This window comes from Simochromis diagramma, unplaced genomic scaffold (assembly GCF_900408965.1).
Source record: "Simochromis diagramma unplaced genomic scaffold, fSimDia1.1 OVJJ01000361.1, whole genome shotgun sequence".
NCBI classification, from domain to species: Eukaryota; Metazoa; Chordata; class Actinopteri; order Cichliformes; family Cichlidae; genus Simochromis; species Simochromis diagramma.
In genome coordinates this window covers 2,994,846-3,021,822 of record NW_024386860.1, presented here as the reverse complement: position 1 = coordinate 3,021,822, position 26,977 = coordinate 2,994,846, and the positions used below count along the sequence as shown (strand labels likewise).

The 26,977-nt window shown below is 43.0% G+C and overlaps 1 protein-coding gene across 2 annotated transcripts; it reads left to right on the top strand.

Moving 5' to 3' along the window:
• Positions 1–20: 20 nt before the first annotated feature.
• Positions 21–25,279, top strand: epb41l4b (erythrocyte membrane protein band 4.1 like 4B). 2 transcript variants are annotated; one of them, XM_040029674.1, is made up of 23 exons: positions 21–2,030; positions 4,243–4,347; positions 4,441–4,483; positions 4,995–5,073; positions 5,320–5,364; positions 6,763–6,815; positions 9,869–9,989; positions 10,705–10,792; positions 10,888–10,976; positions 12,515–12,584; positions 12,673–12,842; positions 13,724–13,833; positions 14,624–14,657; positions 14,905–14,938; positions 15,050–15,153; positions 17,883–18,022; positions 19,100–19,221; positions 19,295–19,408; positions 19,511–19,566; positions 19,658–19,810; positions 19,969–20,089; positions 20,279–20,412; positions 24,285–25,279. In XM_040029674.1, exons 1-23 carry the CDS (start codon positions 1,746–1,748, stop codon positions 24,346–24,348), a joined length of 2,334 nt encoding a protein of 777 aa, XP_039885608.1. In that variant the 5' UTR covers positions 21–1,745; the 3' UTR covers positions 24,349–25,279. The 2 variants fall into 2 exon arrangements, with proteins under 2 accessions (XP_039885608.1, XP_039885609.1); XM_040029675.1 differs by lacking the exon at positions 20,279–20,412.
• The last annotated feature ends 1,698 nt before the right edge of the window (positions 25,280–26,977 follow it).

The following is a 26,977-nucleotide window of genomic DNA, read 5'->3' as shown; positions in this document are numbered from 1 at the left end:
TCTCATTTAAGCTTCAGCTGGCATCACATCAGGGAAGCTATCTCAGCATCACAAATCAGCCCAAATGGTGTGGTTATGACAAAATATTAGCAAACTGTATCACTGCTGGGAGGACTGCGGCATCTCTACTGGTTCGTGATGATGATGATGATGTTTTAATGGGATGTGCCATTCACCGTGCTGTTTTTTTTTTTTTTTTTTTTTTTTTTTTTTTTTCGTGGGGATTCAGTGCGATGCTGTTTTAATCCCCACTAATGAACATAATGCCACAGAATCTGTGAATAGTGTAATCAGAGGATCGTTTCATTCATAAATGCATTCAGAGCCAACAGATCAACTCACAGAACTCATCACAGAAGAGGAGGAATGAGTCTGGAGCGTCCACAGGGCTCATATTTTCAGTCTGCTGTGTAAAGAAATATATTTACAGCAGAGGAAGCTCCAGGGTGACAAAGTGAGGGAAAGTATAGAACGAGGTCATGTTTTAGGAAGTGTAACAGGAATAAAAACACTTGAAAAAGTAGAGCATGTGCACTTATTTCATAAACTCTGAACATGAGAAAGAGTTAAGCAGATTTTGGCTACATTTTGTTCCTTTTCCAGATTTTTATCTTAGCTGTGCAGATGTTTCACAAACCCTGCATCTAATTATTAGTCTAATTAGATAAATAAAATAAAGCAGGTTAAATAAAAGCGTGATGGAGGGTGTGTAATGCCACTGGCTCTTTACAGATCTGATCTCTTATTTGTACCTTTTGCGTGCGTCGGTCTCATAATGTGTAACTTATTTGCATTTGTTGGGTGTGTGAAGCACTTTGGAGTTGCATTACACTGCATGACAGATGCTGCACTAATAAAGTTTGATTGAAACTGTGATTGAATTACTTGTAAAGCGGTGGGTAGGACTCTGAAGAGCAGAGGGTTATAAATCATCATCATTATGCTGGGGAAGGCCCCCCCTGGAGCACCGCGGACCCCACCTTGGGACCCGAGTAATGATCTGCTCTGATTTATTCCCAGCCCTGGCGCGTCCATGGCAGACAGGTGGCGCTGGTTCGCCGGTGTTGATGGGTCGGCCAGTCGGGAGGAACAGAAGTTTGTTATGTGCTGTGTTTTTACGCAGGCGCAGATCACGCTGTTTGTCCAGTTCTCGCTGGTTGACTTTTACCTGTGAGGTAGACTAGTTTCGCTTCGCCGGTGGGAATAATCAGCAGCGACCGCCGCCGGGTCAAGTCCGGTCCAGAGGTGGTGAGACTTCCCTCCTCTCCCCACCCCCCCTCTCGGCCCCTTGTGACTCAGGGGTCCCCACTGCGGAGCGTCGGACGGGATTTCTCCGGGATTTTAGAGTCTGTGCGCAACAGCGAGCGAAGCAGGAGGCAGGTGCACGGGAGAGGACAGGACAGGAGGAGGAAGAGGAGGAGGGCTGCTTGTATTTCCGCGACTCCTGCCGTTCACATATGGCTGGATGATTGGAAATCAACTGGTTGGCTGCTCGGTGGTCGATCTGTGGTAGTTTCATTAGTATGCGGCTGGAGTCCCCCCCTGCTGCCGACATCCAGCCCGAGGACTGATCGGCAGCCCTGAAGTCTCCTCCGTGCCTGCTGAGTGACTCCTCGCCCCGGGGAGGAGGAGGAGGTGGAGGTGGTGAAGGAGGCAGCAGTGACAGGACCCCGGCTGCAGTGACTGTTGTGCGGAGCAGTTTTCACGGACGCGGCGCGGACCTCCTCTCATCGTGGATCAAGAAGATGATGGGCTTTCTGCGCCGGACGTTCAGCCGCCGCTCCCTGAGCCGCTTCCAGCAGAGGGAGAGGGATGAGCGGGACGAGCGGGACGGTAAAGGAGGAGGAGGGGGAGCAGGAGGGGTATCCGGGAACCCCCTGCTCCTGGCCCACCAGCAGCAGGTCGTCCACGCTCCCGCCGTGGTCACTGGGGGATCGTCGGTTCACATCCCGGCCGCTGGGACGGCGAAGACCACCATCACCTGTCGGGTCCTGCTGTTGGACGGCTCGGATGTCAATGTGGAATTGGCCGTGAGTGGCTCAAGTGGCAAGGCACATCAGTTGTGTATTCACCCCACCTCCTTTGTCGTGTCTTTGTGGATCTTCCTTGGGGTCCAAGCAAAAAAATAAATAAATAAGAAACGCGAGGCAGCTTTCCTGTCCTGAAAATGAACGAGCCTGGAGTCAGAGCCGTTTGCAGGTCCAACGCCAGCCTCTTAAACGATCAGAGCACAGTAGTAGTTAGAGGACGTGTAAAACTGAGTACTTATTACAGCCTTTTACCACTCTGTTTGTCTAAAAGGCATGCAGGACAAATTAGGACCCGGGCAATTAGTCTTGCTGATTAATCCATGAGGGGGAGAGCAAGATTTTTTTATATATATCTCCCCTCAGTTTAATTAACTGCCCAAATAAACGTGAAGACACTTTAATTTCTTTTCTGGCTCCTGGTGACTTCTATTGGATTTAGACTTCACAGGGGTCAAGGAAATGAGAAGCTCTGAGACCTCATGTTGGAATGTGGGGCATTGTTTTTGGCACTTTTAACTACACAATACAAAAAACATGACCACAGAATAACATTGTCGTTAGTTGTGCCCTCTGTTCAAACTGAAAACAGTGCGCTCTGCACTTCTTTGGATTTTGGCACAAACCCTTTTACCAAAGTTTCAGTGCCTGTAGTGTGTGTGTGCGTATCTGTGAGCACGTCTCTTCTTATACAGTGAGTGGTTGCAGCTCCAGATGGTGTTATGATCATCCGATTCATCGCATTGCTTCCCCATTCTGACTGTTGGGAACTAACTCAGACCTGAAGCTGCCCCCTCCTGTTTGCTCTTTTGCACGTTTTCCTTTCACTTTCTATTCTCTCTATTTGCTTGTATCTGATCTTCCTCAAGCAATCTCCGCTTTCCCCCACCTCCCCTCCCCTGTGCCATTCTCCCTCCTAATCTCCTTTTACACTCCCTCTGCTGCCTGCTCCCTTGCTCATCATTTTACTCTTTCACACTCTGCCTCCTCACTCTTCTCCTGTTCTTTCCCTCCTGTGCATCCTCCACCTCCTTCTGTCTCTCTCCATCCATCACCTTCTTCTCCTTTCTCTCTATTCCCCGACTCCCTGATCTGATTTACCACTGTGGGGACTCTGTGTCAGGGACGAGTGCTACGAGCTGTGCGAGGGGGTAGGTGGGATGATGAGCGAGCGTGTGGGCCCTTGTGTGCGTAAGTGGCTTCTCATAAGATGTTTTCATTTTCAAGGTTGCGTGTGTCAGCGAAGCTGTTGCGTGCGTGCGTCACCTCCGAAACGCTCGGCCATTGCATTGTGGCGTGGAGAGCCTTTCTCTCGTCCTGCAGCGAGATTACAGCTCCAACACAAAGCCGCCACTTCTGCCAAGGCATTACAGTTGAAAATGACACATGGCTCGACGAGCTGCCGGCTTAGTCACAGGTGTGTTGGAACAAGTTTGTTCATGTGCTCTTGTTGTTCCTACAAGTGCACTGAACGGGGCTGAAATTCAACTAATAAGGCCTTTCAGTGTGTCACCTGAAACTGAGCGTAGGCCCGGAGACAACAGGAAGAACGAGCTGTTCACCTCGCTGCGCGTGACTCTGCGAGGCGCGTGATTGCGCGTCCTCTTGATGGAGGTCACAATCAGCCCCTGTAAACGACGCACGCTGCAGAGAGAATGGGCAGGAGCGATTTCTTTCTGTCCCCAATCCTTTAATACCACTGATTTCCTCACTCATTCATACACCCACCAGGAAGTTTAGGCTGGTTATCAGGATCCAAAGTACAAGGCAGTCATCTTCCTACACACCCACTGTGTTTTATGTGGGTCAGACCAGGGTTAGGTCTTCATCAGGGGATGCTCGTAAAATGCTCTGATAAATTTAACGGCAAACGGCTGCAGTTTGTGCTTAAGTGCACCGACTCGTTGTCTTGGTTGTGTGTTTATAGGAAAGGCCTCAATAAGGGCCTTTCCCTGTGGGGCTTGTCCTTCTCATTTTGACCTGGACACACACACACACACCCACTTACACGTCCAGTAAAAGTCATTTCTCCTCCCAATGTGATCACCAGGCCTCTTTCTAATTCACTTTTAAGCCTGTGCTAACAGGTTGACGCCCCCAACTCAATTTTAAAAGCTCAATCCATCCACCGTGGAAGATCCGCTCACCACGACAGGAGAGATAGTGTAAGAAATAACTAATTTCTCCTCCTGTGTTCTACTTTTGCTTTTCCCAGAGCAAGTCCAAAGGCCAGGACCTTTTCGACCAGATCATGTATCACATAGATTTGGTTGAGACAGACTACTTTGGATTGCAGTTCATGGACACGGATCAAGTTTCAGTGAGTAACAAGCTCTCACGTCCATCAATGTGGAAAGCAAGCTGATGAAAATCATTCTCACCTCTCTATTCTTTCTGTCGCTCTCTCTCTTAGCACTGGTTGGATATGTCCAAGCTTATAAAGAAGCAGATCCGAGGTAAGCTCAGGTCGCCTCGGGCTGTTTTTCTAATTAGGACTATTTGCATGTGTGTAGGAAAATGTGCAGTGCGTTGTATGCGCATGTGGTAGCAGGTGAGTGGGGAGCAGGTGGAGCATTATCAAATGTTGACACAGTGATTACTATGTGCATTAGGAGCCGTAGCCTTGTTTGCTCACTGGCTTGTAACAGGGGGCCGAATGGTTCACGGGAGGTGGGGAGATGGATGTTGTACCTGTCGGCCGGTCGTTTATTCACAGGGTGGTAGGTCTGTAGCCTGAAAGTAACTCTGATCAATGTGGAAGGGAAGCAGGGAAGAAATATGAAAGTAGGTTAAAGTAAATTGGGAGATGAAAAGATTTCGGACCTCATGGCAGTGATGGATGCAGCAGATGAAAAGTCGACGAGACTAAACGTATGAAATAAATTCTGAGAAATGTTATTTGATTGAATTATTCTCCGGCCTCGGCTCTTTCTGTCACACTCACATATCTTTTAATCTTTCTCTCAGACGGTCCGCCGTACAAACTGTTCTTCAGGGTGAAGTTTTACTCTTCAGAGCCAAACAACCTGCGTGAGGAATTTACAAGGTAAAAATACACACACACACACACACACACACACACACACGGTTTTCTCTTGAGCCTGGTGTAAAGGTCCAAAGGGGACGTGGGGCTAATTACTTTGCTGCTATGGGCAGATTTAAATCAAGGACAGAGACTTGTTAAAACAAATTATGTGTCAGACATGAGGAGCGCCTTTGATACATCAGTTGATTTATGTTGTCTTCAGGCGAGAGTCTCACTTGTTTGTTTTGCGGTTTTGTTCGCCAACAGGTATCTGTTTGTGTTGCAGCTTCGACAAGACATTCTGTCTGACAAGTAAGTTTCATCATCACAGTTTATGCACACAAATAATTCCAAATAAACCCAGGACGCACACACACACACATGCATGACATATTAAGTACACCTCGTTAGTGTCAGGTTGGGATCCCCATGGCACGGATTCAACAAGGCCCTGGAAACATACCTCAGAGATTTTTGCTCCATATTGACATGATGGCATCACACATTCTGCAGATTTGATATAAAGCTCCTGTTCCACCACATCTCAAAGGTGCTCTGTTGGATTGAGATCTGGTGACTGGGTGGAACCAGAGGATGAGTACAGTGTCGTCAAAAAATGATGGATACGGTCAATGAGAATGAACCATTAATACAAAGCAGGATGGATCCATAATTTCATGTTGTTCACGCCAAATTCTGACCCAACCATCGGTCCGAACCTCGCAGCAGACTCATCGGACCAGGCCACACTTTTTGTGGGAGCCTGAAGAGGATTATAACCTCGGTTTTCTGATCTTAAGTGACAGAAATCACATCTGGTGCAGTCTTCTGTTGCTGTAGGCTATCTGCTTCAAGGTTCGATGTGTTGTGCATTCAGAGATGCTCTTCTGCATATCCTCTTAGTTATTGGAGTTACTGTTGCCTTCTAGTCAGCTCAAACTAGTCTCACCATTCTCCTCTGCTCTGAAAGTCACTGAAGTCACATTTCTTCCCCATTCTGATGCTCAGTTTGAACTTCAGCAGGTCTTTCCCTAAGTGCGCTGAGTTGCTGTCATGTGATTACTTGCAAGCAGTTTAACAGGTTTACCTACTAAGGCATTGTTTTCTTTACACAGGAACAGCTGAATATTTTGTGAATTTTTTATTTATTGTAGAGGTGGTGAGAAAAACTGTTGCCACTCCTTTTTCGGTTAGCTCAGCTCATTGTTAAGTCACAAGTCATTTGTAGGCACTTCCTCTCCATTTATGAGGACATCCGGCTCTCATCAGCAGCATTAAAACTGGAGTAAACACATTCACCTGTAGCGGAACGTACACAGGTCACCTACACTGGAGTTTGTGCACAGTGGCATCTGCTTCTGAGTCACAAACACAGACCTGCCTGCACAAACACACACTTCAGACAGTATGTTCCCCATCTCCCTCCTCCTGCCTCTAACTGGGCCATGGATCCCTGGAGTCCAGCTCTATTATATAGCTCAAGATCAAGAACAGCAGAGGGCTGCTTATTTTAGCAAAAGGGTTGCGCCTCTCCTCCTTGACATGTTCACACACACACACACAGCGTAGGGTATTCATCCACTTTTATGTCTCTCTGACACATGATAACGAGTACACATCGCACCATGGGCAGGACAGTGGTTTTGATTTCATGCAGTGTGTCACTCGCACTAAAAACCGCTCACCATCAGCATCTCTCTCTCTCTCCAGGTTGAAATGTCCGTATGACGTGGCTGTAGAGCTTGCGGCATTTTGTTTACAAAGTAAGTAGACTTTGGAAACTCACTCTGTGTTTATTTATACTCTTAAGCAGAGATTTATGTTCTCCAAGAACCTCATAAGTTATTCCTCATAGTGTTAACAGTTTTCCAAACCCTGGTGTAACCTGTTAGATTGATTTGGACTGAGTGCAAAGCCATTAATATCCATTTATTTCACTGTGATAGGAAAACTGCTATTAATTTGTGGCATAATGCACTTGTGTTTACTTTGACATACATGATATGCATCAGCAGAAGCCCTGAGAACAGTACTACACTAAGCTCCGAATGATTTTAATAATAATAATAATGGATTGCATTTATATAGCGCTTTTCAAGACCCTCAAATCGCTTTACAGTTCCACTATTCATTCACTCTCACATTCACACACTGGTGGAGGCAAGCTACAGTCGTAGCCACAGCTGCCCTGGGGCAGACTGACAGAGGCAAGGCTGCCATATCGCGCCATCGGCGCCTCTGGCCATCACCAGTAGGCGGTAGGTGAAGTGTCTTGCCCAAGGACACAACAACCAAGACAGACAGAGCTGGTGATCGAACCGGCTTCCAAACCCCCTGAACCATGGTCGCCCCCATGGTTCAATGTGAGATTTTGTGGCTTCTCACATTAAATAAGTCCCTCCAGATGCCTGTCCTCTCATCTCAAATGCCAAAGCTTTTTTACAGAAGCTAATAACCTCAAATATTTCATGCTACACCTACACAAGGGCAAAGAGTGGTTGGAGCAGTTTGACCAAAATTACTGCGACTGTGTGCGACAAACTTGTGATTTTATTGCTTTTCAAACAGTCGCTTCAAAGACGGGGCTTAATCTATGACCACTCGTAGTCAGTCGCTGTCTTCAAAGCGACTGTGGTGCGTCTGGAGGACAATTAAACTGCAATAAGATGCAGTCACTCTGCTAAATTCAGTATATTCGATTACATACAGTCATTTTGTGATAATGCATTGAAACAAAAATGGCAAAAGTCAATTTGCTGCAATCTGTTGTCGTCTAGTTCCACAAAAATTCACATTAAGTCCAATGAGAACCTCAAGGATGTGAAACAGGCGTCCCTCTGCCAATAGTGACGACCCTTTATTAAAAAGAAACTGAGCTCATCAGCTCAGAGTGACTCAGATTGATTGCAGCGTGTTTGTAATTTGGCTTTTTATAAATTAGACGGCTGTTACTTAATTAGGAATCTGTCTTAGTCAGACTGCAATTGTTTGGAGACAGATTGCCTCCCACCTGTGCAGTCACCCTGCAATCTAAAGTGGTCTCCACACCTTCATGCAATTGATTACTGATAAGCCAAAAAAAAAAAAAATCAGTGCGGTTACCAGGCAACCACTATTTTTTTTTTTCTCTCATCACAATGAGGTTACCGTCCTAATTTTACCCTCATGGGAGCCAGCCATTAAGTAAAGTCAGTTAATATTAGTGTTGATGAGCGCTCTCAAAAAAGACTAATCAGCAAACTGTGGAGTAATGTTTATGGAGTAATCCACAGTGTAACAGCACCACAGGCATACCAGGGTCATTTTAGGTAAGAATATTTGCATATGTTCATATGTTTGCATCTGTGCGTCATTACTTTGTAAAATAAATCAAAAAACTTTTTAAATTTGAATCAATTTGCAGGGTAATTAATAATATTATGGCACAATGTAGATGCTTTTATATTTTGGTTTCTAATACTCCAAACTGGCAGGCGGCACATACGTCTGTTTAAAAATGAAAAGACTAAGAAGGCTATTAAAAATGGTGTTTAAATGCTAATAATTTCAAAATAAAATACTCAATATACACTTTTTATTGATAAAATAACCAAAATGTATAAATACTAACAGTTTAAAAGCTGTTGAGATAATTAAAACTATGTTGTCCAGCAGTTTGTATGTTCACAAATGCCAGGGTGGCACAACCATAAACATTTTATTTTGAAGTAATAGTAGTGAAAGTGATATTTAATTATACAGAGGACCCCTTGGACTCTATGTGGCTGTCTGAAAAGGCTTGTAGCTCTCTCTTAAACTGGATAAGAAACGTATCTCTTATGCAGGCTGGTGCACTTTCCAAGTCAGGTGGCACAACCAATGTAAAAATAAATGAATAAATCTTTATTTCTTTTAAAAATGGTGCTTTTGCTTCCAAATGCAAAAGTTAATATAGGTGTCCAAGCAACAGCCTATTTAAACTGAAAATGGTTCCAAAAGTAAGTCGAGTGCTGCAGCTGCAAGAAATGCCACGTAATTAAATGATTGATTTTATTTAAAGCTCTAAAATTAGATTTCTTATTAGTTATATTTAAAAGATGATACTTTATAGAATCAACTTGTGCAAGTCATGATCAGACTAAGTGATTTTAAACAGGAATGATGCACTTGGACACAAAAATATGCATTTCATGATCCAGAACCTCCAAAATTAAAGTCCCAAATTTTTGTAAGAGGGGAAAAAAACAGCTGCAGTGTGTTATGGGTGTTCAATGAAAATCAAACTAAAGGAAATTATCATCATAAATGAACTGGAACTGCTCAGAGGAGGCGATGGCTGTTGTGTTTGTGTGGCACATCCTGTTTACCACATCATGCCTGAGGCGTGATGTCCTTAGCTCCATGACAAAAAAAAACACGCAAATGTTTCTGAGGTGTCTGAGATTTTTTTTCTTGTAAATACTTTTGGTTTTCTTGGGTTTTGGGGTTTTGTTTTTGTTATTGTTGTTGTTTTTTACTGAGATGGTCATACAATTAAGTGAAAGTCACACCTCTAATTTACTTGGTAATGGCAATAAAGCCAGTGTCTATATAAAGCTTACTAAAAAATGGTCACTGCAAAAATTTCTGGCACAACTTCACCTACTTCCAAGGTGCAATAATCACCTTGGAAGTAGTCACTACAAGCTACTGGCCAAACCAGACCAGCTGAGTCTGTAGCAATTTATTGTGTTGTTGCTTTCTATTGATTAAATAAAGCTTTGTTTGTAAGCGAAGGTCTGAATGCTGCTCACCTGATGTGCGTCTGTGCATGTGTACTTGAATTATCTGTATGCAGGTGAGCTGGGAGACTGCGACCCCTTGGAGCACTCTCCCGAGCTGGTGTCGGAGTTTCGTTTCACTCCCAGACAGAGCGCGGCGATGGAGGCAGACATCTTCAACCAGTGGCTGACTCTCAGGTGAAGAGCCTGCTGTGTTTCTAGTCATCTTAAATTTGGGATCTTCTAAAACTAAAACCCAGGACACAAACATTTTTTTTGCACCAGTTACCACAATACGTCTGCTGTGTCAAAGCAGCTTACTGGAGGGCGTCCAGTTGACCTGAGCTGGTTTCTCTCCTCGTCGGATGGAACAAGTGGGGCAAAAAGTTGAGCACTGAGCAGCAAAGGAAGTCATTCTGCTGCAGCCTTTCAGCACCAATGTTTTCACTGACCGGGTGTCTCATTTCACCGTCCCTCTGTGCTCTCCTCCTCGGCCGGGCTATCGCTGGTCTGCGTGAAGGATTATGGGATTAATTCCCGGAGGGTCTTGATTGATTCCGGGCAGTATTTAACCCAGCAGTGCACTGATTGCTCCCATCTCGGATTAGATTACATACGCGTACGCCGCGCTTCACTGGGCCGACTTAGCCACGCAAGGACAGACCGAGTTCACTGAGTCATGCCTACACACAAAGACTGAATCAGGATGCAGACAGACAGTTACTCACTGAGCGTCTCCCTCAGAACTAACACCAATCTCCAGCAGAGGTCACGCGGCAAGCGTCGATTTTGATGGTTTTCTCCTACTTTTTTCGACTGAGCTGCCAAATATAGTGGCCGGGGCTTCAGGTGATGGAGCGAGCGGTATTTTTGTTGTGAAAACTCACCGTGTTGTCTGCTTTTATTTCCTCAGGGGAAAAAGCCCTTCTCAAGCAGAGATTTCTTTTCTCAACAAATGCAAGTGGCTGGAACTTTACGGAGTAGATATGCACTTTGTCAAGGTGCGTGAGAGAGTTTTATTATCACCAGTGTTGTTTTTTGTGTGACACTGAAGTTCAGGTGTGTTAGAAATAAATGTGTGCTCGTTCATCCGCAGGGCAGAGATGGAGGAGAATATGCACTGGGTCTCACTCCAACTGGCATCTTGGTTTATGAGGGCATCAGCAAAATCGGGCTTTTCTTTTGGTAAGAGCACAACTCTCATCTTGTGTTTCCTGAAACGTGCTCATTTACATTTCTTATGTCAATGATTTTAACACAAAAATGTAAGAAAACACAAGCAGTGAATGTGAATGTAGGAACACCGTACATTTCCAAAATTCCTAACCTTACTGATACAATAATGAAAAAACAAAACTGTCGTCATAAGTAATAATTCTTGTGTCACTTATTTGTGTCACTTGTGTCATTGTAAATTTAGATTAGGAGAATTTGGTAGTTTAAACTCACCTGAGTGAAATAAGATGGTTTGAGGTGTCACCCTAGGCTCTGGAAATCCATGAAGGACCATTTGTTTGTTTTTTCACATTGTCAGAGAGCAAATACCTAACAACTAAAAACAATCCAGTAATTGCTCACAGTACTGTGCCCAAGTCTTGAGTCACTCCTCATTTCTCTGCGTTTGGATAGAAAAATGGGAAATATGTGCTGCTGTTTATTGAAACACTTGCAAACATCATCGGAAGTACAGTTTTCGAGGCAAAAACAGAGTCTGGACAATTCTGTTGCAGAATTATAGAAACGTCAGTGTTTGGTATGACCGATGGGGGGAGATGGGGGACAAAAGATGCCTAAAGATACCATTTAAAATTGGTCCTTCAGAATAAACCAGTGTTTTGACTCTGATGTTAAGACACAACACTGGTTCATTCCTTGAGTGAGGTGCCGCTGTTATGCTTGAATGACTCATAGGTCAGTGTTGAGTGGATTAGCAAATAACAGAAAAGCATTCCTCTGAAAATTGTCAGGAACAAGAACTGGACTGAAAATAAGTGAAGAAGAGGCCAATGTCCAAAGAAAACCCCTGAAAGACCTTCAGAAAGACCTGGAGAACTATTACTCACCACTGCTTTGGAAGCAAAATGTATATATACAGTATTAAAAAAAAGAGCTGACTCAAGACTTTTGCACAGAACTGTATGAAAATAATGAAACTGGAAAAGGGAATCTCACAAACAGCTGATGTTTTAATATGTAGCGACATGTTGAATGAATGTAACTGAAAAATAAACAGAAACAAGAGTTTGTTCACCAAAATGAATTATTTATCTCTTCTGGCAGGTAAAAAAAAAGAAGCAGTACCTGTTTAAACTGTTACTTCTTCTGTCTGCTGCTATTCTTCTGCTAATTGAATTTGAGTTTCTTTTTTTTTTTTTTGAACCACGTGTTTCTGGAGAGGCATGTGTCAACATTTGCAACCTAGAGCCAATCAAAATGTGGCATAAGTGATAAAACATAAAGTGGGGCACAGGCTCAGCCTGGGTGGAGGGTGTGGACCGTGCAAACTTTGAAGGAAGGGCATGCCAGGAAAAAAGAGAGCTACTGAGAGCTGAGTATTTGTTCGCCAAGGGGCAGGACGAGGTATGGGAAGTGAAAAGAAATCCAAAATCACTCTGCGAGGAGCCGATGTTTCATACTGCGTGCTCTCGTCACCTGTCCCACTCAAACTGTTGTGTCTCTTTGTGTGTTTGTCATTCATCCGTGCGTCTCGGTGTGTTGCACAGGCCCAAAATCACTCGGCTGGACTTCAAAAGGAGTCGACTCACGTTGGTGGTGGTGGAGGACGACGATCAGGTTTGTGTCTTCACGTTGCATGCCGTGCCCGCGCGCGGTCATCTCTCAGGCGACTAACAGGTTATTATGGTTATTCTCTGTTGTGAAGGGTCGGGAGCAGGAGCACACCTTCGTGTTCGAGCTGGCCAGCGCCAGGAGCTGCAAACACCTGTGGAAGTGTGCCGTGGAAAGTCACGCTTTCTTTCGCCTGCGCCACCCAACGGCGGGCAGGGCCGGCCACAGTGACTTCACGCGACTCGGGTCCCGCTTCAGATTCAGGTAGAGAGCAGCGACGGCGTCTCGCCTCATCTGAGCAGCGTCTAATTGACTTGCTGAAGGGGGATAATAGAAGCTGGCACTCGCAGGTAGTTGTGGCCAGCACTCGTTAGCAGCATATGTGGAATAATGTGTCACATAAAACAGAGCCTTTGTATCTATGGTTACAGGGTATCTATGGTTACACGGATCTGTTCCTATGGTGACTGAGATATTCCCTTTATATTGTTTGTTTTCTTGCAACTATTATCAGACATGGTCGAAGCAAATTCTCTCACTTGAAGGGCACTTCCTGTCATTTGTCGGAGCAGCTAAATCACAGCATTGTAAAAGCACTCTGTGGATTAAAAAAACACTTGTGTAACAGGTGGTGGAAGTAAAAGCAGGAACACTGGAACTGTGTGTATTGCAGTCTGACATAACAATCATACTGGTGCCAACTTCTCTAACGAAAACTCTGTCTTCATTCAGAGTTTTTGTTAGTGAAGTTTTAAGATAAGTATGTTAGAAAGTTTATGTCAGTTTAAAAGACTTTAGGCATACTGCAAAACCAACCCAAGGCTTTCTAAAGTCAAAGTCGTTCACGCTTTTCATTTATTAAATACAAAACTGAAGCAGAAAGTCCCACGAACAAGCAGTCAAGCGAGTCTCTGTAAACGCAGCACTGTGCATAAAAACAACTCTAAATTCTAAACGATTGATGAAAACTTTTGGAAAATTCACACCAAAAGGAATAATCATCTAGAAACTCCATTTAAGTCTCCTCTGATGAACTCCATGAATTCGGTCAGACTGCAGCTCAGTGGCACTTTGACATTAGCGTCGATGCTTTTAGTAATAATCATTTCCACTCTTCACCCGCATCTGCTGTGTGTTTGTCTCAGTGGGAAAACAGAGTACCAGGCCACTCACGGAGGCAGACTGAGGAGGGCCAGCACATTCGAGAGAAGGCAGAGCAGACGCTACCCATCCCGCACACAGTCGCTGGGCAAAAGTGAGTTTTATCTGCTCATACAAAAGACGACCGAGTATCAGCGCCTGATTTGTGTTTTATGTGGCTGCGAGCGTTGTTATGAAGCCTCTGCGCTGTTTTAGTTCAGCGTGTTTTCGGCTTTAAAATGTAAAAATTGCTGCAGAGAGTAACTGTTGAACATATTGTTTTATTTTTCAGAGGAAAGGAAAAGTGGACCCCCCGCCCCTTTTTCTTTTTCTTTTTTTTTCCAAGGGCTGTTCTTTTAAAAAAATGTCCAATGCTAAGTGATAATTTGACAAGTTCAATAGGCTTAAAAGCAGCTCTGGTTTCTTTTCTAAAGAAAGTGCTCAGAAACTCTAGGTTGTTAGATTTAAGCGTCACCTTTTTTACTTTGTCAAAGGCACCTGCTGTACTCTTCACTCCTCCATAATTCCCACCTTCTGTGAGCTGCAGAGGCTTCAAAGGTCCAGCAGCCTGCAGCTCACTTTAATCTATCCCACATAAATGATCAAATGCACACTGCAAACTGTATTTACCTTGAGACTGTCAGTATTGACGTCCAAACACCTTTTATGTATTGGATTTGGATTCGTCACGCAGCCCCGGAATACGAATGAACCGAGAGTTGAGTGTTGGTAATAGCTCAGCATTGGAGTAATAACATGTCTGCAGAGAGTCTGGACTGAACGGCACAGTTAGACCAGAGAGGGCATTTGAAAAAGTGCACACAGACTCGCAGATAAACTGCAGAGCTGCTTTTGACTTCTGTATTTTTCTGCTCTAATTGACCTTGTGTCTCTCTCTCCGTCAGTTGCGATTTCTCCAGCCAAGCCTCCACACATCAGGTGAAACAGACATAAATAATGCACGCATGCACTTTCAGATTATTGCATTCATTCCTCCTCCTCTAACCTTGACCTTAATCCACCTAATGGCCTGGCTAATCTTAACACAGAAACAGCCCTTTGTAAAAGAGAAGTTGTTGCTTTTGAGAGGGTTTACTTGTGCAGTGCACTCGAAAGTAATATATATGCACCTGCTTTAAAAATAAGTTATGATACACATCTGATATCACTGCTTTTTCCTCCACAGCTCTCATGCCAGCCCCAATCCAAGTCTGCATCAGGTAAGCGACCTCAGTTAACCCACTTTTCAAAATGTAACACAAGCAGCAGAGAGCGATGTGCTTTGTCCCAGTAGCGACGCTTAATTTGAGCATCTCTTCGATCCTCTCCAGTACCAACACAACATTCCCATTGGTCACGAGCCCTGGCACCCACCCCACCCCACGCTCACTTCCTCAGTTTACCTGCAGCCCTCCAGTCATACATCACCTCACAGGTAAGAGACAAAGGACAGGATTGTTAAAGAGCTTCAGGATGTGTCCACATGCTCTGTTTTTCATCACATTTCATGTCCCTCTTACACCTCATATGTCTGTTTGTCTTCCTGTGTGTCTCGTCTGCCTCCATCCATGTGTGTGCGTTCCTTCATCAACCATTCAGGCCTTCCTTTGAGGCTGAGAGTCCGGTGTCCATCGTTCCCCCCGTCCCGGAGCGAAAGAGCAGCATCGCCAAAGGATCCGTGGCTGTGGTTAACAGGGATAAGGTCATGACCGAACTTTGACCTCCCTCTTAACCCAGGAATCTATTTCAAAACTCACAGGCACAGACTGGCAACCCCCAAAGAGAGACGCTCCGGTGACGGAGCTGTCTCCGTTCATCCTCGTGAAATGTCCCACGTCTTCATCCATTTGTCACGTCATCTCATGTGTTTCAGTGTCTGCATACTAGACAAAAAGCAAAAAAAACACACACCCCCATCAAGTGCAAAGGACTTTATCAAGCAGGATGGAGGTTTATAATGTTCAAGGGGGTCACGTGGAGGGAGAGCTGTGCAAAGACATCGGGTAAGGGGACTGGGTGGGTGAATGTTGAAGTTATTTATTGTGGTTACGCAGCGGTGACACAGATCACGAAGGCGATCGAGGTAAAGAGCCTCGACACCTCTGATCGTTACAGTTTACTCATTCTGCGGGTCATAGCTCAGTTTGTATCATCACATCCTTTTAGACACAGGTTGCCTTCATCTTAATAATAAAGCTGCAATCACAGGATGAGAGTCCACTCAAAACACTCAGATTTTTTTCCGTATTATTTCCCTGTGATGTCATTGAGAGTGGATGTTCCTGCCTGCTGTTGAAACCTCCCGATTGGTGGGGGCCATTGCAGGTTGTGCACAAATGATTGGGGAAATAATACAGAGTGAAACGGATAAGTACGATTTTTGCAGGAAAAGAGTTTGCTCATGCTAATTTACTGATGTTTAAATAAATAAATTATTATTATTCTTTTGTAATTGATTGCTTGAAAAATATAAGATTAGAGAGAGATGAGCTAAACAGCCTTATTCCAACAGGATAAACTGAGGAGCTGCACCAAGGTCCAGAATAAGATGCATAAGGGTTATTTTCAACTCTAAGTGATGCAAAGCTACAGTAGTAAAATCAAAGAATAACATTATGAAGCTGGAAATGGGCATAATTGCTCCTCTGTAAAGATAAAACAAGAATGTGGTGCATTTTAAAGTCTCTTTGAGGATACTTTCAAATAATGTTCAAAGCATCTTCTATAAAAATCAAGATTGTGCCTGAAAATTTAGTTTATTTTCATATGAAAATAATCACGTGCTTAGTTTTCTGTGCACTCACAGGGACATTCAAACAGGAAGTTCTTGAAGGTAACTTTAGGTGCTGTATTAGGTGGCAATTTGCTAAAATATAAATAAACTAAAGGCCAAAAAACAAGCTAAGAATTGTTGAAATAAGATTATATATTTTAATTTTGTTGCACTTTAATATTGTTATTATTTAATTATGGCTCTAAATGCCCAGTCAACGTAGCTCTTATACTTAAACACTCTGTTCTTTCCATTCAAACATTCAGCATCATATTTAAGGATAAATACAAAGATAGGACCGGGTGTGACACGTTTGTGCCTTGCTTTGCTTGTGGATGTTTTATGTGATTACGGTTGCTCAAATCTCAAATCTGCCTTTAAGAGTGCTTTTGTGTTTGTTTCTTTGTTCGTTTGCAGTAAATCGTGTGGCATCTAAATTATTTAAACTCACTTTTGAAATAAAGTGTTGTGAGTGCTGAATAAAGTGATTCTGAACAGGTGGAAGGGGTCCAGTCCTGCACTTAGTGAATGCCGGGTTAGGGATTAAGCTGCTTTGTGTATAATTTATGGTTTTCAGTGTGAACTTAGAAACATGAAGCTGAATCTTGCATTTGTGGTGTTGTGCTTTCAGAGTGAATATTTGTTTTTTTGTTTGTTTTTGTTTTTTGAATAAACATTATATTAATGTTACATCAGATTATGGATTTGCTAAATTAACCAAGTGTTTACAGAAGATGTGGCCGGTGTGTTGCTGTTCTAGTGTGTCGCCTTTTACTTTCGATGTTTACTCCAATCACATTATGCCTTTAGGACTGTTGCCGTATTGCTTCTGAAATAAAGGGTTTATGAGTGAAATGCAGAAATTGCAAAGCTCATTCCTTCATTGTCTTACAACAGAGGTGTCAAACATAAGGCCCGGGATCAGAATCGGCCCGCAAACGAATTCAATCTGGCCCACTGGATGGCTTTGGAAAATGTAATAAGAGCGTAAATTTTAGACTTTTAACTGTATTTTTTATAAGCTTTACAGCTTTTCCCACTGATAAATACCCCCACATGGTTCTTTGTACTTTATTAATGAAGTAACACAAATGATTCAATAACAGAAATTACATGTAATTTTACACACATTTTAGGTCCAAAGCAGTGTTTCTTTACCATGTAGAAAAGCAAATGCACTGTTGAAATTGCACTTGTGGTTTTGTGTTACTCAGTCAGCTCAGCATCCACACAGGGAGGGTTACATTGCTGTGAAAAACTCACATCACGAGCTTGGATTTATTACACGATAATTACTTATTTGCGGTACTTACACTTTTTGTCATATTTAAGTGGGATTTTGTTTGGGGGGGGGGGGTTGTTTGTGTTTTGATTGCATGTGTCATCTTCAGTTTCCCGCTGAGTGGGCTCGCTTCAGATCATCAGTTTAGCGTCGAGGAGAACGAGAACTCATATTCTGGCAAGATCCACCACCGCCACCGTCGGCACACACACAGCCAGGACACGCTCTGCCACACGCACACCAAGAACAGTGAGTACTGTCAGCCTGAGGCAGGGCTGCACAAATCTGTGGTGTGTCTAGACGCCACGCTGATGCTTCTTTTCATGCTCGGTGCCGCCTGTTTGTCAGCTCTTTTTGTTTTTTGAGGTTCACTTTGAGGACTTTGAGATGTAATGTTTCCACTACAACGTGACGTAGTTTGATTTCAACTTTGTAAAAACAGATTTAAAGATGCACATGATATGACTGATATACCTTTACCTTTATACTGACTGTGTTGTTTCAAAGCTGGATGATCCGAAATAAAGAATATGGTCCCACTGTCACTAAGTGCTTGCTCACAGGGTTTTTTTTCTCTGTATTAATTCACCATAATCTTCCCAGGAGTGGATGTTTCTGCAAAAATTTACCCCAAGGTCCAATGCTCAGACAAGTACGAAAAAATCCAAAGAGCTACATCTCAGACTCTACAGGCCTCAGTTAGCATGTTAAATATTTAAGTTCATGACAGCAAGTCTACAAGACTCCTGGAATAACGTCCTTTGGACACACGAGACCAAAGTGGAGATATTTGGTGAAAACACTTTGAACTTACTCCTCAGTGGTGAAGGAGGGGTGATTCTGGTTGCTTTTAAATGTGTCTAATGCAGTTTTAAATTGGGTTTCTGCTTTTGAGAACATAATTCAGTTGCCTTTTGCTGTAGTGAGCTAGGATACAAGTAAAGTAAACGTAGTTAAACACTGCTAATTTTTCTTGTGTTTGCACTCTTCATTTAAGTGCAGTTGTTTAAGGCCATTGTTTGTAAGTCGAGAAGCATCTGCAAACACATTAATATGGATTTAAAGTATCTCACGGTTCTCAAACTTGCTTTGACCTGCCAACTTTCAAACACCAAAAAGCCCCCACCCAGCCAAAATTGCTGTTAATCATTTATAATATCATCAAATTCTGGTGAAATTAAGGACAGTCAAACTCTTGTGCCAGCGTAAATTGAATTATAAACCTTTTTAGATTATAGTCATTTTCCATCAAACCGTCTGTGGTGTCTTTACAGTAAAAACGTGACTTGTTGTTTGTTTTTTCTCATTACAATTTGTCTCAATCAGAACGTCAAGCGCCCCCCTTCCCTGCAGATGAGTTTGACATCTCTCAGTCGCTGCTCAAGGCTTTGGAGTCTGAAAGCGATTCTCCTCCCTGGCCTTCGCTGCACATCAACATCGACAACAAGGTCAGTCACGTTTCCCACACGATGTTTACTCACTGAGATTTAGTCTCCTCACCTCTCCTTGTTCTCCCGGCAGGGAGAGGAGAAGCAGCTGTCTGAAAAGTCTCTGCACCCTCCTGCTTCCCCAGCCATGCTCCCCGACCACCTCAAATGTAACATCCTCAAGGCCCAGATGGAGGCAGCCTTCAGAGTGAGTACCAAATAACGCTCTCCTTTGGCTATTTGACCTACATCCTGCGCACTTGGCGGTGTCACTAACAGCATATCTATCCATTTCTTCTCCACAATAAAGAAAGAAGCCCCAACAACACCCAGAGGGAAGAGCTCAACTGAGACCCTGAATGAGAGGCCAGTAGCTCATCCGCTCTTTAACATGTTTAGACCTCTTTCTGAAAACACAACACAACTTACCCTCCTGAGTAACTGCTCTCATTTCCAGGTATCAGAGCTCCTCCCAAGACTCGGCGGCATCCAGTCTGACAGCAGAAAAGACACCCCACAGGCAAGATCACAACCTGACGCCAGAGAGGCTCCAGCCCAAAGCCAACCCGAGCACCAACCGCAGAAAACGGCTGGTCCGGCAGTTCAGCTTGTGAGTACAGATCGCCTGCTGTGAGTGGAAAATGAACACTCCACAGAGTGCTTGAAGCAGCAGCCGTGCTATCTCTGCTCTTTGATAGTGACATCTTGTTCAGAGCGATCTGTAGGTCGTGTAAGCCACTTATAGTCTCTCCATTTGTTGCTTATCAGTAACCATGAAGATGAAGATAATCTCCCTGAAGCACTCGCAGCCATCTCCTCCCAAAGTACAGCAAAGTCGGGCTCTAGCAGCTCATTGGACAAACAGATACAGCCGTCTATCTACCCACAGGTAACACACATCTTCACACATGCGCACACACACACTTTAAAAACCCTTTAAAATGGGTCTTGGTGTAGTACACTATGCTCCACTTATGGGGGGATTATTTCCACACCTCTCTGCATTATCTGTAATTGTGTGTCTGTCTGTCTGTGTGGTGTGTGTGTGTGTGTGTGTCTACACTGATGTGTGTTGCAGGGGGATAATATGCCAGCACTGGAGCTGGGTAGTCCATGCTGTCCCTCTCCTTCGCCCTCCCCTCATCTCTCCCCTTCTTACTACCGTAGCTCCATTCCTCACCTGGTTCCTTACCTTGCTGCCCATAACGACAGGTAAACGCACCTCCTCGCTCTTATCTCTTGGACACTTTTATACAGCGCTGGTTTGCTCAAGTGCTGTATTGAAGCCTCAGGCTCTTGTTTGACGCTTGCACATGAAAAACAATCCCCCGTTTCAGTTAGTAGCTGATGCTAAACTGTGAGGCCAGAGTGAACAACCGTGTGACGCAGACAGGAGGATTTTCAGAGTGAGATTTGGGAAAACTGGCTAATATTGAAAATCTTATTTCCAGCATGTCAAAGCAGTAAACAAGAGCTGTCCGAGACTGCGTACCTCCACCAGTGCTGAAATGACCCTCCACACCATGCATGAATTGAGCCCCTGGATCCAAAAGGATGTCTGGATCCAGACTAGTTTTTGATATTATCTTGAAAATATCAAGACAATATCTCACTATTTTTCCTGCTACAGTATGGTTACAGTTATCGTCAGAAGTTTACATCCACTCATCACGAGAATGGATGTCATGATAATTTGGGGCTTTTAATTTCTTTGAGCTGTTGTTTTTCCAAAGTGGAATGAGCATACGGCATACAGCACAAGTTTGAATTTATTATTTTCTCTAATCCACACACACTTACTTAAATCTTGTAATAAGCGGTGCCGACGGTTCTACAATGTCTTTCAACTTCACAAGGCCAAGACCTTTTAACTTGTCCTTATTGCTCGTGATTGACTGCAACTGGTAGTTTCATTGATTTGTTGGATGGCACTCATTAGACTGACTAATACTCAGAACAACTCAGTAAGAATCTGAGGAGAAGAATAGTAGATTTAAAGAAGTTGTGAAGGTCTCTTGGAGCCATTTCTAAAAAACTGCAGATTTCAGGATCATCGGTTCAAGCAGCTGTACACAAGAACAAGTTATTCGGATGCGTCTCCACTTTGCAAAGGTCTGGAATAAGTGGTGTTAGCGGTAGCTATTCCCCTGCCAGTGGTACCATCGCAAAGTGGATGGAATAATGAAGAAGGTGGACTACCTCCAAAACTTTTACCTCAAACCAACAGCTAGACAGTTTGAACACGGTTGTTTGTTCCAACAGGACAATGATCCCAAACACACATCAAAACTAGTTTGGAATGGATAAAGCAGGCCAACATTAAGCGTCTGGTACGGCGTTCCCAAAGTCCTGACCTCAACCCGATTGAATATTCGCGGACTAGATCTGTTCCAGGAAATGAACTCTATGAATTCTGCCAAGAAGAGTGATTAAATATCGAGCCGGAATTATGCCAGGAGCTTGTTGTGGCTGCCAAAAATGTCCGGTCGAGATGCAACTTGCTAAATGGAAATTTAACCAAATATTAGTGGGTACATTTGAGCCTCTATGTATACTGTGGACTCTGTGTAGATTAAGAAAATCCAAAAGCAAATTTAAACTTGTGCATCCAATTCCCCAAATATGCTGTACAATCATTGCACCCTGGAAAACAAACAGTTCTAAGAAATCATTAAAAGCCCCGAATTACAGTGACATCACAAAAGACAAACACACACACACAAAATCACCCACATATTTATTTATCAGGGTGTAAATTGCAACCTTAAACCGATAATAAGCTAATGACACTGATTTATTTTTTTTTAACAGCTGCAGCAGAAGCTGAGCGTAACGAACAATATCTGCATTTCAGTCAATGAAGTTTGAGATGGCCCCTTCAGTACAGCTTAAAAAATAAACACGCGCACCCTAGAACTGAAAACGAGCCTCCACTGGTTAAGTTAACTTTTGGGGCAGTTCACTTTCGTGCTACTTTAATCTTCTACATTTATTTGGCAGCCGGGCTGCTTTGACCACTTTATAAAACATAATGCAGTGTAATAAAATCACATCAGCGATTCCAAAACCAATAAGATGATTTGATTTGATGGAAATAGCTGCTCATTTCTTTAGGACGTGACAGAGAAGCTTGAAGGCTGAGCTACACATTCAGTAAAAACTCACTTAAGTCTAATTTTCTGACTTCATCTGTTTGCCCATATATACAAATTCCATAATAAACAGCAACATGGCGAGACAGCCAGCATCACACTCTTCTCCAAAGTCCACGTTACTCAGGGTTTGTTACGCTCTAAGCAGTCCCACCATGGACTCAAGCAAGTAGGAACTATAATTGCCTTTCACGGGGTGATACAATAATCAACTTAAAAGTTACACATAAAATTATAAAGTGCTAATTAAATAATCAATCACATAATAAACTCAATTACGCAACGACATTAAATAATATTGCACAACTTAATATGCACCGCAAATTAATATAACCTAGAAAAATTAAATTAGAAGTGCAGTAACTAATTACACTGGAGACAAAAAGTTGATAAACTATCATGAGAAGTCCCATCAGAAGCAGTCGCAGCCTCTGGCTTCACTGAAAGTCACATGACTTGTTGTGGCGACGTTAGCCTTTTATGAACGTGCTGATTAGACATTTAGCTCATTAGTCATTCCCTGCAGCCTTTAGATGACATGAAGTTCATGTTATCTAACACGATTTACACCCACTGGCCACTTTGTTGGGTACACCTTTTCTTCTGCACATTAACAAAATATCTAATCAGCCAATCACGTAGCAGCATTTGGACATGTTAAAGATGACCTCTTGAAGTTCAAACCGAGCCCCCAAATGGAGAAGAAGTGACTTAGAAGGTGGCATGGTTGTTGGTAACAGGCTGGTCTGAGTGTTCCAGTAACTGCAGATCTTCTGGGAGTTTCCCACACAGTCATCTCTATGATTTAAAGAGTGATCTGAAAAAGATCACAAAGATAAATCTGGGACTCTCCACCATTTGACCTTAGAACTGAAGAAGCTTCTCGGATGAGAGGTGAAACGTCTTCAAGCAACTTAAAGAAGTCCAGACGCTTTTCTTTGCAAGCTCCTTTGACTACAATGACCTGGATGACTGAGAACCTTCACAGACAGATCTGAAAAAGAGGAAATTCTCTGAAAACGTCCTGCTGATAGAAGTCAAAGGAGAATGGCCAGACTGCTTTTAGCTGTGGGAAGGAAACAGTTACTCAAATAACCACATGTTCCAACCAAGCATCTCTGAAAACGCAACACCTCGAACTTTGAAGTAGTTGGGCTACAGCGACAGAAAACCACACCAGGTTCCACTCAGCTAAGAACAGGAAAGTGAGGCTCCTGTTCACACAGGCTCACCAGAATTGGAAAATAGAAGATTGAAAAAATGTTGCTGGTCTATTTCTGACAACAGCATGAAAACATCCACCCATCCTGCTCATATCAATGGTATCTGTGCATCATTTAAACACCACAGCCTGAAGATTGTTGCTACTGTGCCTGTCCGCTTCCAGCACGATAGCACACCACAGCTCAAATCATCTCAAACCAGTTTCTTAAACATGACGATGAGTTTGCTGCACTCGAATGACCTCCACAATCACTAGATCTCAGTTCAATAGAGCAGCTTTTTAATGTGATGGAACGGGATAATCACGTCATGGATGCAAAGCTGGCAAATCTGCAGAAATAGTGCAATGCTATCATGTCACGTGGGCCTAAAAATCTCTGAGGAATGTTTCCAGCATCTTGTTGTTCTGTGCCATGAAGAATTAAAGCAGCTCTGAAGGTAAAAACTGGTGCTAGCAAGGTGTACCTAACAAAGCATCAGATGAGTGTAAGATCTGTGTATGACCAGCTTAAATTGCCAGACAACTTCTTACCCTGTAGCTGCTGTTCTTTGTCTTTGTAACGCAGACTTTGTGTTGTTTCTGTCATAGTTACTGTTGTAAAATGTTTTGTTTTTTTTAAATTTTCTGTTATGAAAATTATATTTCACCTTGTTGCAGAAACAAAAGTTCAAGTTTAGAGCTGTTAAATCGTATGTTCGTGTCTGCAGCGGAGAAGAAATTAGGGTGGACAGAGAGAAGATCCTGAGAGCGCTCCTGATGACAGAGCTCTGAGACCTCGACCCTTCAGACGGAAGCTAAGAAGTCCCAAAGTCACTGGTGTCAGTCAGCATTTGTATACTTGCATTGCACATTTAGCAGTTATAACTCTATATTTGCATAAAGGCAGTTGTTATATTTGCTTAACTGTTATTTTAGAGAGAAGGCTCTTTGTAATAACTGAACTGAACCTGTACAAAAAAGTGAAATGGAAACAAGTGGATTCACTCACATGCATTACAGACGAGCTACAGACTGTATTCCTGGTGCTGCCTGCATGATTAATGTTTCCCTAAACGATTATCGGATTTTGCTTTGGACTTCTGTTTATGTGTGAGTTCATCCTCATCATCTTCATCGCCGTGTCCGTGCTGATGCCTAAACTGTGTTTCAGACAGCGACTGTTGAAGCTTTGATCTCCATGTAAAAAGCACCCCTGAAATGAAAGTCACTTCACTTTCAAATCAGTTTGTTCAAAATGTAAATACTCATTGATATCCTGAGAACAGAGCAGGCGTTGTAAATGCTTACCTCAGTACTGTAATTCCTATATCAGATATCCATTTTTTTACACGCAAAAAAACATCAGCAGCGTCTGTGGTTTTAAAGAAAATCCTGAACAGTGTGAGTTGAAAGTGAAAACTGAAGATATCGACACCTCAGTCTCCGTGTGCCCACCAGGAGGCGCCAAAGCTCCTGTGGCAGCAGCCTTGATCTTGTGTTACAGGTGTTCATGAAAAATCTCTCTTGCGTCCCTTTGCTGTGTTTTTAACATGCAGCTCAGAACCAAATCTGACCTCAGAGGTCAGACCCTTGGAAATATTTAATTACTGCGCAAAAAACAAAAACTTCACTTCAGCCCTTCTTTGTCACAATCCGAGGCGGCACATGATCTGCACCTGTACTGTATGTTGCTGATTGAGTTTTCCTACCTTGGACTGGATCTCAATAAAGGCCACATCATCGTTTTGACAACTCTGCAGCAGCATCTTTGTTTCTTTTCTTCCTTCCTGACATGGGAATGTGGCTCGGCCTCGCCCTGCCTGCCGGTTTGTTAGGTATGTGCCTCTCACCCTCCCTGCGACGGAACAAAAGATGTGTGCTGTGCGGGACTTTAGTGAGGTATCTGCCAGTGCGGTGAGTCAGCCTGTTAATTGTACCTCTGTTTTGTAAAGAACTCGGTGTTAGATAATTCATCTTCAAGGTGAGATGCAGCACGGCAGAAAGAGGGAGGGAGAGAAGAACTGCTTCGAAGTGAATCTGCTGTAAATGATTCAGTTTTTTAAAAATGGGGGAAGCCTGCGGAGACTTCGGCATTTGGCCCTCCCACTGGTTTTGAAACAACTGCAAAATCGTCCTTCATAATTTCTCAGCTCAACCTGCATTACAAGCTTAAATTCGTTGTGGAATTTGTTTTTCTCACAAAGCTGCAAAGTAGCAGAGGAGGGGCGAGCAAACACCGCAGTTATGGTGACCACAACAAATGGGATCTTCTGCTTTTCTGGGAATTGATATTTGAGAAATTAACAGGCACAGGAACAGTTAAAGGAACAGAGGTGTTTCTACCATTTTTTTTAATGGGCTCAGTCTTTTAAGATTGATTAACATTTAAGCATTAATAAAACAATGATTAACGTTTTTTACATTCTAAAAACTGTGTGCCCTCTTGCACATCTATAGATGATAAAATACTCCTACTTCGATTACAGGGCTTGGTTCCCTCACAAACAAGAAGTTTTACACATGAACAGGACAAATCTAACCTTTTAACAGCTGAGCAGCTGAAGGAAGCCAATCACGTAAGCTAAAGTGACAGCCACGCCTTTAAAAACCAATATTAAGTGGAGTTTGAATGGTCTCCTGTTAACCACAAGGACAATGTGGTTAAGAAACAAACACCTGAAACTATATAAAACACATAGACGCTTTTGTTCTGTCATTAAACCCTTTGTTAGACTGCATCGGGGAATAAAAGAAGATGCCTTAGTAAAGACACTAGGCAGCTTGTTACAGTTAACTGTCACTACATACAAAAAGCTGTTCACTCTTTAATTCACTTCAGTTTGTTTCTGTGTTATTTTTAATCTTCATTAACTATGTTGTACATGTATGTGTGTCAGAGGCAAGATTCTGGAAAGTCGGTACAGGTTTTACAATAAAAACAGAACTTTCTAAAAGCAGCTGACTCACAGTGTCGTGGACATCCACAATAGATATTTGTCTATCAAAGCCTCATAAGGCAAGTTTTGATTCAAATGTTTACCAAACTAACAAACACTAAAATAAGGATATTTCCTCTAAATTAGTTTTCGAAGGTCACAAAATCCTTTTCAGTTTTAATTTTTCAAAATTCCTAAACTAAAATGTTTTATATGTTTTGTAGTTAACTATAATAACCTTGCTGCAGGTCACATTGCAAAGACAGAAAATGACATACATGATGTTACATAAAGACAGGCAAAAATAGAAAGCCGACTCACTTAATGTACTTAATGTACTTAAAAGAGTGGGTAGACAGTCGAATACGTTGCCCTCCATGACTCTATATACTAAACCTCCACAGACCTTCTTTACTTCCCTCGTTAGCGATATCTTAATAGACCTGGAGCACTGCAGGTAGACTGTCCATCATATTGCACCATGC